The 18,620-nt window shown below is 40.8% G+C and overlaps 2 protein-coding genes across 10 annotated transcripts in view; one reads left to right on the top strand and one right to left on the bottom strand.

Annotated features, from left to right (window-relative positions):
- Positions 1-4,096, top strand: part of ZNF184 (zinc finger protein 184) — an 18,728-nt gene extending 14,632 nt beyond the window's left edge. For all 8 annotated transcript variants that reach the window (XM_027099550.1, XM_027099548.1, XM_027099545.1 and 5 more), the window contains one exon: positions 1,137-4,096. In XM_027099550.1, the coding sequence (XP_026955351.1) occupies positions 1,137-3,097 (1,961 nt within the window). In that variant the 3' untranslated portion in view covers positions 3,098-4,096. The remainder of the gene's footprint in view (positions 1-1,136) is intronic.
- On the bottom strand, positions 1,205-18,620 carry ZNF391 (zinc finger protein 391). 2 transcript variants are annotated; one of them, XR_003431250.1, is made up of 4 exons: positions 18,478-18,607; positions 13,908-14,019; positions 6,626-6,803; positions 1,205-1,315 (listed from the first exon to the last, which is right to left on the bottom strand). XR_003431250.1 is itself a non-coding variant. In XM_027099570.1 (3 exons), exon 3 carries the CDS (start codon positions 13,057-13,059, stop codon positions 11,983-11,985), a length of 1,077 nt encoding a protein of 358 aa, XP_026955371.1. In that variant the 5' UTR covers positions 13,060-13,137; positions 13,908-14,019; positions 18,478-18,620; the 3' UTR covers positions 9,926-11,982. The 2 variants fall into 2 exon arrangements, 1 of the variants encoding a protein (XP_026955371.1); XM_027099570.1 differs by lacking the exons at positions 1,205-1,315; positions 6,626-6,803 and adding an exon at positions 9,926-13,137 and having other exon boundaries at positions 18,478-18,620.

Raw genomic sequence — 18,620 nt, 5'->3', positions numbered from 1 at the left:
CCTTTTTTTCTTTACTGAATCTGCCAGCATTGACTACCCTGTCATCTTTCTTGTCTTGGCAAAAGACAAACTATCCCAGAGTAGACAGTAGAGTAGTGTAACTCTATGTCCTGATTACGTACTTTTCTGGTTCGTTTTTCTTTTTTTTTCTTTTTTTTACTGAATCTGCCAGCATTGACTACCCTGTCATCTTTCTTGTCTTGGCAAAAGACAAACTATCCCAGAGTAGACAGTAGAGTAGTGTAACTCTATGTCCTGATTATGTACTTTTCTGGTTCTCGTTTTCTTTTTAACAACTTTGGTTCTGTGTTTCTTATATTCTTTTGTTTGCTTGCTGAAAAACTGCTTTCTTTCATTAGTATATTTTATTCGTCCCATTACCCTAAACATCCTCAAGGATCTTCCTCCATTGCTGCTTTTTTTTCACATACATTCTTATGGCTTTAGCTATTCTTTTCCTTCTTCTTTTGAGCTGATATTTTCTGTCCTATATTTGAACATTTTAGTTATCCTGCTACTTTTGGCATCTTCCACCCCCACAAACACCATTATAGTCTAGTCTTCCATTTCTCTTCCTAATTCTCAAAATGCCTAGTGTTGAACTCGGTATCTTCCTCCACCTAAATTACTTCCTCTACTATTTACAACTTCCTCATTTCTAGCAGTGATATGACTATTTTGTCCGTTTTCTAGGCTAAAAATCATGGAGCCATAGTCATGTCTTGTGTTTATCCTGTCTTGAAATCATGGTTCTTAGACTTTTTGTTGCTGTTCACTGGCAAGGAATCCCAGTTCAGACTGCCTCCTTTAGATTCAGTCCATCTCTGTCTCCTCTTATCTATCTCTGTGGTCACTTTCTAAATTTACTATCAACTTAAATGGAGTTCCCTTACTGGTTCTTAGAGATTATCTATGAAGTTGAATTAGACATTCTCTTGCTACTCTCATATTTTATTTCTCGTTCTCCTTAGCTCTTTCCAAATTTCTCCCTAAATAATAGGGCTGTGTTTGAAAATCCTCAGAATTTGCTGAGGGCTTTATTTTTAGTTTCATTAGGTCATTCCCACAATAACACTTTTGTTGTTGTGTTTGTTTTTTTCCCTCAATTCAGAGAATACTGACATTTTCTCTTTCAGACTGGGAGACAAGACCAGAAAATAGCATATCAGTCTCAGAGCTGGACATTTCTGAAGAAGAGCCATCTCCAGAGGCAATAGTAGAAAAGCACAAAAGGGATGATCCTTGGGGTTCCAATGTCTTAGAAACTGGGGAATCTGAAGGCAGTCCAGAAAGGCAACAGGCAAATGAACAGGCCCTGCCAAGGGAAATAAAAATAACTGACAAGACAGTACCTACTTTGAAGAGAGACCATGTAAATAATGACTTTGAAAAAAGCATCAATGTGAGTTCAGACCTTTTAACACAAAAAGAAGTATCTCCAGAAGAGACCTCTACCAAAACAAGCGTCAAACAGAATTTAAAGCCGGTTAAAAAAGAGAAATCCTGTAAGTGCAATGAATGTGGGAAAGCTTTTAGTTACTGTTCAGCTCTTATTCGCCATCAGAGAACACATACTGGAGAGAAACCCTACAAATGTAATGAATGTGAAAAAGCCTTCAGCCGGAGTGAAAACCTTATAAACCATCAAAGAATTCATACTGGAGATAAACCATATAAATGTGATCAGTGTGGAAAAGGCTTCATTGAGGGTCCTTCTCTTACTCAACATCAAAGAATTCACACTGGAGAGAAACCCTATAAGTGTGATGAATGTGGGAAAGCCTTTAGTCAGAGGACCCATCTTGTTCAGCATCAGAGAATTCACACTGGTGAGAAACCATATACTTGTAATGAGTGTGGAAAAGCCTTTAGCCAGAGAGGCCACTTTATGGAACATCAGAAAATTCATACAGGAGAAAAACCTTTTAAATGTGACGAATGTGATAAAACCTTTACCAGGAGCACACACCTTACTCAACATCAAAAAATTCATACTGGAGAGAAAACCTATAAATGTAATGAATGTGGGAAGGCTTTCAATGGACCCTCAACATTTATACGTCATCATATGATTCATACTGGTGAAAAACCATATGAATGCAATGAATGTGGGAAAGCCTTCAGTCAGCACTCAAACCTCACTCAACATCAGAAAACACATACTGGGGAGAAACCTTATGATTGTGCTGAATGTGGGAAATCCTTTAGTTACTGGTCATCCCTTGCTCAACATCTAAAAATTCATACTGGAGAAAAACCTTACAAATGCAATGAATGTGGAAAGGCCTTCAGTTATTGCTCATCCCTTACTCAGCATCGGAGAATTCACACCAGAGAAAAGCCCTTTGAATGCAATGAGTGTGGAAAGGCTTTCAGTTATCTCTCAAACCTTAATCAACATCAGAAGACTCATACCCAAGAGAAAGCTTATGAATGTAAGGAATGTGGGAAAGCCTTTATTCGGAGTTCATCTCTTGCTAAACATGAAAGAATTCATACTGGTGAGAAACCCTATCAGTGTCACGAATGTGGGAAAACCTTCAGTTATGGCTCATCCCTTATTCAGCATAGGAAAATACATACTGGAGAAAGACCTTACAAGTGTAATGAATGTGGGCGAGCCTTCAACCAGAACATACACCTTACGCAACATAAGAGAATTCACACAGGAGCAAAGCCTTATGAGTGTGCCAAGTGTGGCAAAGCCTTTCGACATTGTTCATCTCTGGCTCAACATCAAAAAACTCACACAGAAGAAAAACCCTACCAGTGTAATAAGTGTGAAAAGGCCTTTAGCCAGAGCTCCCATCTGGCTCAGCATCAACGAATTCACACTGGAGAGAAACCCTATAAATGCAATGAATGTGACAAATCCTTTAGCCGGAGCACTCATCTGACTGAACATCAGAATACTCATACTGGAGAGAAGCCTTACAACTGTAATGAATGCAGGAAGACTTTCAGCCAGAGCACTTACCTCATTCAACATCAGAGAATTCATTCAGGAGAGAAGCCCTTTGGATGTAATGATTGTGGAAAAGCCTTCAGATATCGTTCTGCTCTCAACAAACATCAGAGACTGCACCCTGGCATATGACTCTTCTAGGAACATCATAAACATAGGGGATGCATTTACTCTAGTTTGTCCTTTTAAGTACAGAAGAATCAGGGTGGATTGAGAAACTGCCGAAAATATTTTTATCTTTCACCGTCATGCTGTGGAATGGAAAGTACATTGGGCTGAAGTAAGCCAATTACGTTGTTAAGCAACTTTGTGACATTGGCAAATTCAGCCATTTTAAGCTTCAGTTTCCTCTGTGAAATGAGGGATTTGGAGTAGGTCATTTCAAAGGTCGTTTGGAATTTTATATTCGGTTTTGTATATTCACAATATATTCTTGAATAGGATTATTGTACATCAACATTTTGCTATGTTGCATCTAGAATGTATGTATTCATGCATGTTTTGCCAATAGAAAACATTTATGTTTCAGTAACTAGACTGGAGCTCTATCGTGCTCCTGTTCTAACACATTTAAGTTCTTTAACCGGTTCCTAATAAAAAGAATTGTAAAGTACCCTCAAATTAATAATTCAGTAATATATAATGGCTTAAGTCAGTACAAGTATTAAACCTTCCTACTATTTTCTCTCCTAGTATGTTTTAACATTCTAGAAGTTTATCACAACTACATAGATCCTCTACTACAGCTTAAACCTGTGTTATTTAACCCCAGTTACATAGTGGAATCACTTAAGGAACTTTATAAAATTCTGTTGCCAAGACCCCACCCCCAGTGACTGGCCTAGGGAGTGGGATCCTGGCTTCAGTTCTTTTTTTAAACTCCTAATGTGTACCCTGGAAAGAACAACTGGATTAGATTTCAGTACTTATTTCCTTCGTAGCTTCTTGTGACTCCTCCTAGAAGCTCACAGATTAGCTCTTCAGTACACATAATGTACTGAAGGGGATGTACACATAATGTAATTTTGACTGTTACCTTGTTTTGTAAATTGGTTTCTCATGAACTTTGAGAGGTAAGGTCAAATTTGTTTCCTTACCAAAGTACAGAAATTAAACGGCTGTATAAAATAATGGTCATTTTACTTGCTTTTCCTTGGCCACCTGATATCACAAGCAGATGACAGTGTGAGTGACACTTCTGAAGATGGGCAGCCCACAGCCTGCATGGCTATTTGTGGCAACCCTGGTCAAGATAACATTTGAGCCAGAAATAAATATGGGTCTAGCCATAAAGCGATGGGCCCTTATATTTTCTCTAGATACAGTCTAATTATCAGGTCTGCTCTTTTAAGAGTAACTGACAATTTCCTAGCCTGGCCTTGAGAATAGGAGCTCTGAGAACAGGAGGTAGCACAGAAGTTGATCATTATTTATATAAAAGGAGTTCAAGACTCTTCCCACAAAGGAGGTTTGGGAGAGTGCGTGCTGCAGCTTTCTTCAAGTGAAAAAAAAAAATTCAGTCATTTTTGCTTATATAAATGCCAGTGACCTGCATCAGAATTTTGTCACCTCCTTAAAGGAGATGCCAGACAGTGAAGAACAGAGTTCAGGAGATAAAGTAGCCATTTAAATCTCAGGACTTTTTTCTGTCATAGTTTTGAAATATCTATGAAGAAATGTCATCTTGGTATTTTTTAATTTCTCAAGGCTTCCATTATGTAGGAATTTTATTGATCCCATAGCAGAGAGGTGGACACTAGCAGAGAGGAATGGATCTCAGGTTATAGGATATGCTTTGGTTGGAATCTGAGCCACTCCCACAGTATAAGGAAAAGAAGTTTGTATATCCAGGTGAAGGGTCCTCCTGTTTCAAAGGAGATCCCAAAATAGAGAACACCAGAGTCTGCCTGAAAAGGACAAAAAGACTCTTGTCCTTTTGCCACTATGATTCCTATATGAGGGAACAGAATTTATTTGGGAATTTGTCATTAACCATGGAAGATCCTACTTTGTTCCATTCATTTGATCTATTCATAGATACCGTCAGATCAAATGCAGAGCACCGAGAATGTGTGATCACTATCTGGAGGTTGCTTGTTAGTTCCGAGTTCCTTACCAGGACCTCCTGTTTTAAGATAACTCATGCAAGTGGTTACTATAGGGCCTGGCCAGCACGAGCTGTTTCGGTCAGTGGTTCCCCTAACAATATGACAAGAGGAAAGTCAAAGAAGTTTACCTCTCTCTGGATTTGTTTACATCTCAAGAGGATGGTGTGGAGAGGGAAGGGAAAGGGGGACTGATATGAATGACCTCACAGTGTGATGGAACCTGTATTCTAGACCCTGTCTTGGACACACCTCTGCCTCAGATGGGCTCAGACAGGTGCCTGGGCCATGGATGAACTCACCCTTGCACAGGGGCATTCATCTCAATCTTGGACTACTGAGAAAGCATGAAGGCTCAAGGTCCAGGTCCAAAATATGTATCATTACTGAGGCCTCTGAGCAATGTAGTTCTGAGCAGATTACTTTGGGGCCAGGAGAAATCTGGAACCACAGTTCTGGGAGGCCAATGGCCCAGCATTGCCCAAGAAGACCAGGAAACAAGGAGTGGGTCTATTGGTGAAGGACAGTATTTTCAGGGGCTACTTTTTATTTGGTCCATATTTTTCTTCACTCCACCTCTAGGCAGAGTCCCAGGCAGAAACTAAGGGCCATACTCAAGCAGTTTAATTGAAGAAAATTTAGCCAAGAGAGAGAACCAGCAAAGGACAGTGGAACACTAGCGTCTAACAATTGCAGGAAAACATTACCACCCCTGAGCCTGAAAGAGCAAGAGCAAAAGAAGAATGTATTCATTTCCTATGGCTGCTATAATGAATTACCACAAACTTGGTGCCTTAAAACAACAGATTTCTTTTCACAGTTCTGGAGTCCAGAAGTCTGAAATCAGTTTCACTAGGCCAAACTCAAGGTGTTGGCTGGTTCACACTCCTTCTGGAAGTTCTAGGGGAGAATTAGCTTGGTGGCTAAAGCAGTATGTGAATTTAATGAGGATGTTTTTAAATAGGAGAGACATACTAGACTTGTTTAAAGTGATAATGAAATGAGTCACTAGAAAAGGAGAGATTGAAAAGTGGAAAGAGTGTGAGAGCAAAGTCCTAAAGGAGGCAGAAAGAAATGGTGTCTCTGACAATGTTGGGATGGATAGAAGCTAAGTGGTGGGCGTGGAAAGTGTGAAGGACAGAAGGTTGTGCGTGGGGAGCAGATGGCAGGCACCTTGTAAAAGCAGAGGCGGAGGAGGACTTCTGGAACAGGAATTAAAAAGGGAAGGATAAGATTCACCGGTGGGAGAGGAAAAGCACGGGCAGCAGATGCTGCATTACCCACAAGCGCGGGGATTCCTGCCTGCCAAGACCCCAGGGTTCCAGATAAAAGGCAGAATGTTTGCTGGATGATTCATCCACGTGGACATTGATTCAACAAATGTTTACTGAGCAGTTACTCTGTCATGATGTCACTCAGAATGAAATGAGACGTGAAATACAGCAGAAAACTATAAGCCAGATGCCAAAGTCATGTACATAGGAGATCAGGAGGAGACTAAGAGGCAGGAGAGCATGAAGGTAAAAGGAGTGTTCTGTAAAGAGTTGAGACTTACTTTAGTTTCAGATGTACTGTGAAAAAACTAGTCAGAAGATGGGTCCCAGGAAAAGGAATCAGTCAGCATCACAAAGATGACAATGGAAGTGAAAATTCTTCATTTGGGCAGTGGTCAAATGATGACTTGAACATGAGGTTGGAAGGAATTAGCTGGCCACACTGCTCCAAGAGAAATGCTGGTATACATTTTTAAAAAAAATTATTACAGAAAATTTCAAATAGACACAAATTAGAAAAGTGAACTTCAGTGTATTCTTCACCCAGATTAAACAATAATCAACATTTGCCAGTCTTGTTTAGCAATCCCTCCCTGACTCCCCTTTTATTTATTCCTGGAATATTTTAAAGTTAGACCAAGACATCATTTGTCTCGTCAGTATGTATCTTTTAGCCAGTAGGACTTTTTCTTCCTTTTAAACATAACCATAATATCATTATCACAACTAATAAAATTAACAGTAATTTTTAAAGTTGTTTTGACAACAGCAGACTGAAGCATTTGTTAGGGGTTCTAAATAAAATCACTGGTGTTTAGGAAGCCTGAAAAGAAATGCTTATACAGGGACAGGATTAGCTCTTTGACAGTACCATTAAAAATTATTTTGCTAACACACCATTGTAAAGCAATTATACCCCAATAAAGATGTTTAAAAAAAATTATTTTGGAAAATATTAACGTGGGGAAATTTATGTTAATATTAACATATTAACATGGGGAAAGTTCAAGATGAATGTATATAGTAAATCCTTTGTTACATATAAACTATAACTTTTTGTTATGTATAAACGTGTACACACAATCCATCTCCATATCTAGCATATGCAGATACACAGATATAAGAAGAAGAAAAAAAGTCTGAAAGAACATTTACTAATATGTCCAGGGATTATCTGAGTGATGGGACCAGTGTTTATTTTTTGCTTTTCATCCCTTTATGCTTTTCAGCGTGTGTGCCTGTGTGTGTGTGTGTGTGTCAGGGTGAGGGGTTGGGCGGCAGGGAGAATGTTGAGGAAGGATCGTGGCCTCTTTAACGGAGCTGAATTAATATTTAGCGAAGAAAGTGACTTATCTTCAATCTCACAGTCCACAAATCAGAAAAGCGGATTAATACATAGTAGGCACGGAAAACACATGTTAAATGAATAAAATCTAACGGAAAAGGGTGGAAGCTTCACTCTGATTTATCAATTTTTTAGAAAAAGAAGTGACAGAGATTCAGGCTAGGAGACCATCCAGAAACGAGGCCCAGTGGTATCGCCACATCACGTTGCGTGGCACCGCCCACCCCGCCAGCCTTTAGAATCTTCAGCAGAAAGTTGATGACGTCACATAAGGTTTTCAGTGAGGATGGGAATTGGTCCTAAGGCTTCTGGGAAATGGAGTCTGGGCGCTGTGACGACTGCGAGTCTCCGAGGTTTCTGGGAATTGTAGTTCTCAGATGTAGGATCAGCTCTTTGGCCGATCTTGCTTCAGAGCGCCCCCGGGGAAGCGGGAAGATGGCGTCTGGGGTGGTCGCGGGACCCCATCCGGTGGTTCTGGGAGTGGCCATCGCAGCCTTGATGAGGGGAACTGGAGCACACACGGTCACCATAAAATTCCGGGAGCACAGCCAAAGCGCAGAGCTCTGAGGCTCTTACCCCCGCGGTGGTCTTCGCACTCACGCGCCTCCTTCCCTACCCGGGTTCCCGAGGAATGGCCTAGGCGTCCGGACGTGCGAGGACAGGGACGGCAGCTGGCCTCCGCGGGAGCCACCTGCAGGGCTCGCAGAAGAGGGCCCACGCTGAGCGCCTAGATGTGGGCTCCATGCAAGGACGGAGATTATTTTGAAGACATTGTTCAGTGTGAGCCGAGTCACAGTGCTTTTGGCTGCATTGGAAAACCCTCTGTTTCTCCTTAGAATAAAGCTCCCCACTCCAGATCGCTCTTATCTTCTGACCCGATTTTCCACCAGAAATCCCAAAAGTTTTTGGTTCCAAATCGACTTTAAAGATGCAAGTTAATCATATCAGGCGTTCAGCTTTTTAATGTTTTGTATTCATGGCTAACTGCTGAGTGTGTATCAGAAATTCCTCCCTCCATACCTTAGGTAGCTTACAGGAAAGTTAACAACAGCAATTAAGGAAGTGCTGGTCTCTCTTCTTCCTTGCCCGTATCTAGTCACCAGTTTCATAGGATACTTACTTTATACTGTCTCCTCATCTGACCACTGCTCTGTTCCACAATACCACTATTCTAATACTTCAGCTTCTCACCTAGTTTCTGCGTGCTGTCTCTCTCATTTCCAAACCACCTTGTCTCCTCTACCAAATTAATCTTCTCCCCGAAACAAAATTTTTATTACCATGATCAAAAACCTCCTGTAATTCCCTCATTGCCTAAATGATTAAATCCACACACAAGCTAGTACTCAGGGCAGCCACTGTCTAGTTATCCAATTCCAAATAAACTTTCTTATTTTTATTTCACTGAACTCCCTGCCATAGACAGTCCAGTTCATCTATTGGAACAAACAGAGCATTTTCCTACCTCTATACCTTTACTTACACAGTTCTTTCTTTCCCAGATCTTGCCAGGGCCCAGCTTAAGAGATCCAGTAGTGGGGTCAAATCCTGATCCTCGGGTAAGCTATTTAACATGTGTAAATTTCAGTTTCTTCATCCCATAATGTGGTAAGTTAAGAGACTCAAAAAGAGCTTTTCTTCTGGCACCCAGTAATTACTTGATTATCTCTACCCTCTGCTCCTTCTAACCCCACTCCACCCCAAGAAGAATCTTTATATATGCCTTTCTGAGACTTCTACTATGAACTAAATATTTATTCACTGGAAAACATACTATATGCTAGGTGTTGTAGAGAACACATAATTTAATTTTAATTTTTTGTTATCAAGCACATTGTGTAATTACATGAAGGCCAGTGGAGAAATTCATCTTAACTCTATTAGGCTTTCCTTGAAGAATGGACATTTTCTCCCCTTCCAAATACAATGTAAGCAAATGACCATCTCACTTTCATACCTGAATAACTATCTGGCATACCATAATTTGTCATGATCTTGATCTTCTAGGCATTTTCTTCTTTAATACCGATTTGTATTTTTTCAGTTTTGTATTGTATCATATCTTGTAAGCCGCCTTGAGTCATTTTTGACACACAATAGAGTTATAATAAAATAGATGACAATTGTCTGTGATGGCAGAAGAAATATCTTCTTACTTATTTGACTGTGATCCTAGTTTTCCATTCTGTGGAGTTACAGACACTTTAGGGATGAAATGAAAGACTACAGGCAGATATGAAGGAATAGAATCATAACAATTAGCATTTATTGAACACTTACTATATGTCAGGCACTGTTTTCATCACTTTATATGAATAAACCCACATACTCCTTAAAACAATCTCATGAAGTGGAAAGCCAAGAGACCAGCATCCCAGGAGCTCTGAAGGAGAGTCAGTCCCAAGGCTTAATGTATATAATTCAAGGTAGGACAAAAAGGACAAAAATATTTATGAGGTAATCTCACCATTCAAAAGAGTAAAGTGACTGCATTATTAAATTAAACCCTCCTGACTTAGATTAAAACTACAACCCAGGCCTGCATTGTACTATGTATTAGATGGGGCTTCTAAGAGATTTAAGACAATTTCTAACTTCAAAAAAGTTCATGGAAAAAAGCACCTGACAGAACCAGAGAACAGAATAAGAAAGTATGTAATACAGGAGAATAAGGAAAACCATCACTGTAAAGGACTTCTAAGGGGGGGGGGTGGTGCTGAAATTATCACAGAGGAGGCAGGACCTGACCAGGGCCTTTTATAAAGTATGGATAGATTTCTGGAGATACAGGGAGGAAAGCAGGGTATGTAAAATGGTGCCACGGAATAGTTTGAAGCGGAGCCAAGTGTGAAGAGAAAGGGTGTCGTAGAGACAAAGGACAGGGCTGCCCAGTTGTACAGGGGAGTAATGGAAAATATGTAAATAGATCCAACTGTGCAAGGTCTTCAAGTTAAAGTCCTTTGAACTTTTTCCTTGGGACAATGGGAAACTGTGGATTCTTTCTGAACCAAGTGGTAGTTTAGTCAGGCAGCTATATAAAGACAGGGAGACAAGAGCAGCAACAATGTGTTTACTCTGGTAATCTAGGCCCAAACTACTGAGGACTTGGCAGCAGCAGTAGGAATAGAGAGAAAGAAATCAACTATCAAGACATTTCAAATAAATCCTAGCAGACTGATTAACCAGGATAGATAAAGAGGAATCAGTAAGCAATAATTTTGGGGCATTTAGTGACTGCTCAGCACTGTGTGATGTTTTATAGGGATCTAAAACAAGATTTCTGTTTTCAAGAAGCTTACAATCTAATTGAATAACATGAAGTACTATAAGCCAATAAAATGAAATTATTCTGGTCCAACTCTTGCCCAAGTCACAGAGCTGATCATTGTTAATCAGAGAAGTGCTGGGAGGTAGGAAAAGTGTGGATCAGCACAGAATAATGGATCCCAGAAGCTCACGTTTTAAGGCATAGGAGTGGCCAAAATTACCAATTCTGCAAATGTCAAGTAGGAAGAGGACTGAGAAAAAGGCACTGAGTTTGTCTTTGACAGATCAACTTAACAAGGCTGGTGAGAGTCAGAACCAGATGGTATATGTTTCATGAAGTCTGTAAACAAAAGAAAAGTTTTTAAAATAGGACAGCAATTTTTTAAAAGATAATGGAGGAACTAAGATTTTTAGGACCTTCTTGGTAAGGATAAGATAAAATAACACTGGGATTAGTTAGGCACATTAGAACTATGGGCTATACTTTGAGGAAACTATGCTATAGCAAAAAAGGTAAGGGAGGAAGGAAGAGAAAAATTTGTCCATATAATTCGAGACTGAATTTTTTATCCCCAAACTGGTGGGAATTTTTTATCCTAATCTGAAGCCAGCTACTTCTCTTCTGCCACTGGAGCCAGCAAGCATGAAAATACACACACATGGTATTTCCTCTTTTAAGTGAAGGAGCTGATGTGGTTGGGAAAGAGAGGGTTCACTAGTGGTTCAGGGATCCAAGCTCCATGGAATAGATAAGGTGAGGAACTGCAAGGTGTTAGGTAGCTGTATATTCTAAGATTGGAGCCCTCCAGAATATTAGAGTGAATATGTTAGGTTTTAAAATTCATCCCCTTGTTGGATTGATCACTCATTTGAGCATTTAGTTTACAAAAAGGAAGGAAGGCTAGCTTGAAACTGGCTTAGAGCTAGCTAGTAGGAAGGAAAATTCAAACAAGTATATATGTTTCTTTTCAGCTGTGGGAGGTTATGCTGTGTGCTCTTGTGCTAACATTAAGGAAAGCACAGATATTACTCTTTAGTGTGAAGTTGCTGATGTCTGATGAGAGATGAACTCTGACTGAAGGCTTTTCCACAGTTATTACACTTGTAAGGCTTTTCTCCGGTATGAGTTCTCTGGTGAATAATAAGGGAGGAGCTCCGGCTGAAACCCTTTCCACACTCTCTACACTCGTGGGGCTTTTCTCCAGTGTGTATTCTCTCATGTTCAACAAGGGATGAGCTCCGACTGAATACCTTCCCACAGTCACTGCACTCATAGGGGTTCTCCCCAGTGTGTGTTCTCTGATGTTCAATAAGAGATGAGATCCAACTGAAAGCTTTTCCACATTCACTGCATTCATAGGGATTCTCTCCAGTGTGTATTCGTTGATGCTGAATTATGGTTGAATGGTCACTGAAGGCTTTCCCACATTCATTACATTTGTAAGGTTTTTCTTGAGTATGAGTTCGCTGATGCTGACTAAGGTTAGTGCTTCGGCTAAAGGCTTTTCCACATTCACTACATTCATATGGTTTTTCTCCAGTATGGATCCTCTGATGTAGACTAAGGTGTGTACTCCGGCTAAAAGCTTTTCCACATTCACTGCATTCATAAGGTTTCTCTCCGGTGTGAGTTCTTTGATGTTCAATAAGGTGTGTACTTCGGCTAAAAGTTTTACCACATTCATTGCATACAAAAGGCTTTTCTCCACCATGAATTCTACTGTGGACAATAAGGTCTGATTGGTAACTAAAGGCTTTACCACATTCATTGCATTTACAAGGTTTCCTTTGCGGAAAAAGTTTTTGGTGTTTAATTAAGCCTGAATTATCTTTGGAGTTTTTCCTAGATATGGGGGACATAGCTCCCTTTGGAATTTTCTGCCGTGTATTAAGCTTTGAGCTTAGACTAAATTCACTGGATTCAGGGCCTCTCTCCCTAGTGAAAATTTCCTTGAGGGTCATAGACACTTTTCTAATTGCTGTTTTCTCAAAAGAAGATTTCTTCTGTGGAGGACATTTTGTCTGCCTTGATAACTGGCCCTCACTTTTACAGGCTTCTTCATTCATAGGACGTTGGGCAGTATTCCTTTGGAGACTTTCCATTGCTGACCCTGGAAACTCTAGTTCTTCAGAAATAGCCTGATTGGTGTTGATGCTTTGGTTCAGTTCAAATATCCCTATCTGAAAGACATTTAAAGTGCAAATGTCACCTGTGTCTAGTGTGGAGAGCAAGGAAAATAAACCAACAGGAAAAAAAGACAACTAATTTGCAATTCATGCACACTAGCAACTTTATATGGGCAGAGACTTAAAAGGGACAATGAAAGAGAAGTGAACAAGGCCAGAAGTGATAACAGAGTTTTCACAGTGGATGCACAGAGACATCAAGAAATACAGGTAGGGGCTTGGTTAAATGCTGAGCCCCCAAAATGAACATGAGCAGATATACCAATTGATGAGCAGAGAACAGGGGATTAGAAAGTAAAATGAGCTATTAGCTATTGTAGCCAATTAGTTATGGTAAATGAGAGACAGGAAAGGGATGAGAAAAGTAAAGACTCTCAAATGTAGAAAACATAACCACCACCACCCTGCCAAAATGCAAAAAGTGAGGAAGACTCTGTCAAGCTTGGATGCAACCATTTTCTTGGCAAAGAGAGAAAACAGAATTTCAGAAATGCTAACTATTACCCTGCTATCCCCATTTGATCTCCCTTTGATCCCCCAACCCTTCTTCCAGCTAGTTTAGGTACAAGTCTACAACCACAGACTTCAGAGGATTAACAGAGCTCATCATAACAGATCTTAACTTAGAGTTCATCAAGGCCAACTTGCTTATTTGACAGATAGAAAACAGAGTAACTTAAGTCACCCAGCAAATTGCAAGAGCTTAGGCTAGAACTCACGTCTCCGAAATTTCAAGTTAGTGGCCTTTTCATGACACTACTCACCCAGACAGATATTTTTGGTCACTCCCCTCTTCAGCTCCCTGAAGATCCAGTGTCTACAGTTGTTCTTTCTCCAACTGGGTGATCGTGTCCAATTCACATGCTGGGATCCCTGCTGATTGTAAATGATTTAACACAAGGCTATTGGTGCTGGAGACACAGGGCTATTGAGAGCTCAACATTAATGCTTTGATCTATAGAAAAGATAGTGTGTGGGAATTCCCTGGCGGTCCAGTGGTTAGGACTCCGCGCTTTCACTGCCAAGGGCCTAGGTTCAATCCCTGGTCGGGGAACTAAGATACCACAAGCCACATGGTGCGGCCAAAAAAAAAAAACTCCAAACAAACAAAAACCATAGTGTGCATTTTTAGAGGCTGTGGCAGGAGGGGCTGGAGAAAATGGGTATCTGAAAGTTCTGGGCTAAAACTCGTTCCAAAAGAAAGGTTATACACATACCCATCAGAATCACTTATGGAACTTGTTACTCTAGATACTGGGCATTACTTCAGACCTAGTTAAGTACAATGAGGCCCAGGCATTTGCATTTATTAAGTTCATATGACTCGACAAGTTGAATTGTCCAAAATGAACCTTAGAAACACTCTCTAGGTTGCCTGAAAAATGTGTTCACTGGGACCAGCCTTTCTACCAAACATTCTTCTCACAGCCAGAGGGTCTAAAACGTAAACTCAGCTTCCCTTAGGACAGGTGACTTCTTCCTTCTGCGGAAGGGCCAACACTTCCCAAGGATCTCAAGGTTTCCAGGTATTAGGCAGCTAGCTTTCCCAGACGATTCCTTTAAAAAGCTGGCACCCCACATTCAGACTGTACCAAGCAGTCTGTTTATCTGCCCACTCACAAGGTTGTTCTAACACTTGCATTATAATAAGGAAGAGCAGCAAGGCCCTCTCCTAGAATACTGACCTAAACTCGTGTATAGCAGAGCATCCTGGCTCTGGCAACCTTTCTGTTGGTAAAATGGGGAGGATATGGGAATCTGTGCCTACTCTTCCAGCCCTTCTCTGGACTGTATGTTTCCCCACTGAAGTTTTTTCTTTAACCCATTTTCTTGTAAATTCACTCAGAGCCCTTGGGCATGACAGTAGGCAACAAATTGTATAATAGTTCCCCTAATGTTTCTGCTCACAGCACAATTTAAGATCCACTAGGTTAAGAGTTGATCTGGTTTCACAAGTCTTGCCTTTCTCAGAGACTGGGAGCCTCCCACATGTGGAAGTGAATCCTGGAGGATGTTCATGAAGAAGCCATCCATGGAGAACCTCAAGAGCAACATGACGATGCTGTCTGTGTCCAGCTTTGCCAAGAACATGCCTTTCAACTGAAAGCAGGGAATGCAAAACTCTACCACTAGGTTGACTGAGAAGTCAGAATTTCTAATTTATTTAGAACCTTGCAATAAAATCCAGTTGCATACTTTTTGGCGCTAACATTCCTTAGTAGGCATTTGTCTTACTGCTTAGGTTGGCTGGCCTACATTCTTGCAGCCCAGATCCTTAAGCTACTCCATCATTATTCTGTTGGCAGTTCACTGTTACTTCTCTCCTCTATTACAGTAATCCTCAAGGCAGCAATATCACCTCCTAGGGAGAGTTTTGGGAATTTGTGAGGGTTTGTGTGTGTGGTTTTTTTGTTTTGGTTTGGTTTGGTTTTGGTTTTGGTTGTCATGTTGATTGGATGGGGCTATTAGAATTTAGTGAGGGCCAGGGATTCCTGTAAAACAAAGAATGTCCCTTATCCTGCCAGACTTTCAAAAGAGTTGTTAATGGTTACCTGAGACTGGAACTACTTTACAAATAAATACAAAGTATTTTGCACAACTTTGCTATGTATTGGAAAATCAAGGAAATATACTTCTTTTTCTTTGAATGATATTCGGAATTGTTCGCCATTTTAGGAAAATCAAGCCACTCATGATATTAGATTCACAAATACGACATTCACATATCCGTCTGCATTTGTAGCTGTTGTATTCACATGATTCTATGAATAGGTACAAGTGTCTATTTCATCCAATCATTTACATGCTGAAAAACTATTATTCTATTATAAATTACTTTCCTTTTCTTTCTCCTTTATATTACAGTTAAGGTAACGTAGTGATATTCTGGAAATTATATCTATAGGTAGTTAATATTATCTATAAATTTTATTTCAAGATAGTAAAGGGGATGGTAGGTTTGAAAGGTAGAAAATTACTTCTCTAGTGCAATAGAACTAAAGTATTAACAGTTACACAATAGATAAATAGTGACTGTCTCAGGCGGTAAATTGCAAAGCCTCTAAAGCCTTAAAGCAAAAGTCCTTGTCCCCAACAGAAGTCCTTGAAGATCTGAGAACACCCAGACTACCATAAAGGTGACATAGGAGCAGTGGGAATTTTGTACATAGTGGAATATTATTACATTATTACATATTACATTCCATCTTGGAGAAGAGATATTGTTGAGAAGAGATTTTGTTCAGGTTTTTGGAGACAAAGGGAAACCAGGAAGATCTGAAATGTGAAGATCTTTATAAACTGACTCACTAGAACCATTAAAACATAGGACATCTAAAAGTAGGCAGGATCTCCTGAACAGAGAGAGAACTAGGACAGAGTTCAAAGGAGAGAGCCAATTTGAAGTTGAGGGTTTACTCTCATGCTTATTAATACCTTGATGATTGGTAAAATATGCCAATTTGATATAAGATAATTATAATTTAATGTGTATATAGTGTGCAGTACAAGAGTCCCAAGATGTAGTTGTTTTTGCATTTCAAATAAGCTCATGACATGTGTAACTGTATTATGCATTATGTGTTTGTATATGTGACACCTATGACAGACACACAGAAACCACATTGGGGAAAGTTTCTACATTAAAAAAAAAAAAGAACCCAACTGTGAAAGGAACGTGAGTTGGAGGTGCAGCCTCTGGAAAGGCCCGTTTTTGGTCTTTTCTCTTGGGTCTGCCTATTCTAAGCATTTTAAGAATACGGACTCATTTTTGCCTCACAACAATGAGAGGGTTACTATTATTATTTCCACAATACAAATGAAGAATTTGAGGTACAGAAAGGATAAGTAATTTGGCCCAAGGCCAAGTGATAAATCCTGGACTCAAACTCACTACACTACATCATACTTACTGCTTCTCAACAAGCAGGGAAAAAACACTTGAGTCATGCTTTCCATTCATATGGCCTCTAAAGGGCCAAGAAACTAAACCACTGATCCCAGGACCCCAGCATGACCTTGACACAAGAGTGACTACCTCTGAGAGATGACTATCCTGAGAGGCTGCAATAAGTCCCAACTACACTAAACGCCCTATCGGGGTAAACTAAGGATTAAATTTCCTGGCTTCCACTAAAGTGCCACCACAAAGCAAGTGGCATCCTTGGCATAAATCAGTGAAACACCAGAATGTTGCCTCTCCTTTTCTCTTTTTCTCCTTTCTTCCTCATACTTTAGTTTTATCTGGATCACCTTACTGGTCTATAGATATTGTAACCTTACCAAATCATTATTCTCGAAAGTACAGTGGTCACAAAGTGCTGCAGCACCAGCAAAACCCATTCTCCTCTTTATATGACTAACTTTCCAGCCCGCACAGCCCCTAACCATCTGAAATTCTTTTGACCATGCCACTTTCTCTTATAATCAATTGCTGATCTTGGAATAATTTTCCCTTGTATATACTCCCTTGAATATTAAGAAATTATCTCATTCAGAAGGAAGCAGGTTCTGAAATAGCTCTTCTTCTGGTGCTTTGCTTTCTGGTATCGGGCTGACTACTTCCTGGAGCCTTTGTGAATACACAAGAGTCAGCAGGAGGGCCTAGGCAGCCTCTGTTCAACTCTAAAACAGAGACAGTCAAGTCTCCAGGCCTACCAAAAGATGGTCTTCAGACAACAGTGTCCTTGAAGATTGGTTCAAAGTCACAACAAATTCACAGAATTTGATATACAGCATTTGTCAATACCCCTAACAACATCTACTATACTGAAGTACAACCGTCATCATCAGAACCATAAGATAAATACTACTACTCTCAAGCTCTGTAACTTTAAGTAAGGTACTTCATCTCTGTGTGCCTCAATTTTAAAATCTGTAACATGAGGATAATAATCGTACATCTCATGGGGTTAACGCGAGGATTAAATGAGTTGACGCAGGTAAAAACTCTTAGAACAGAGCCTGGTACACGATAAGCATCTGGGAAACACCCCGAGTACAGAAGCCCTTCCTTGCCCAGCTAGAGCGGAGCGGAATGAAACTCTGAGCTTTTCCATCTCCCAGGGGTTCACCGGAGAACACCACCTGCTGTCACTGCAGCTGAGGAGCTAGGTTGTGCCCACCCGCAAGGCGAGCGCTGGGCGCCGCGCAGAGACACCATGCCGCGTCCCAGCCGCGGAGGCACCTCTCGGCCGGATGTGAGGCCAGACCACCCTTGGACCTCTCGCCGGTCTCCCCCCGAGAGAGTTGAGTGTTTCCGCACGACCAATTCCTAGAGCCTCCAGGCCCACCCGTCCAGGCCCCGGGACCCGGAGCCCTACGTGCCCCACTCACCGGCCGCCTCGGGGCAAGCGCCGGGACACACCCTGGGCCGGACCCACGCTTAGACGGAACCTTAGTACGCGGGGCTTGAGGAAGCCGGAAGGATTAACGGAAAACCCTTGCGTCGACCCACTGCTCCCGCGCTCACCAAGGTT

This window comes from Aethalodelphis obliquidens, unplaced genomic scaffold (assembly GCF_003676395.1).
Source record: "Aethalodelphis obliquidens isolate GAN/ISIS:26980383/991018 unplaced genomic scaffold, ASM367639v1 scaffold133, whole genome shotgun sequence".
Taxonomy (NCBI): Eukaryota; Metazoa; Chordata; class Mammalia; order Artiodactyla; family Delphinidae; genus Aethalodelphis; species Aethalodelphis obliquidens.
This window is presented reverse-complemented; position numbering and strand designations above follow the sequence as displayed.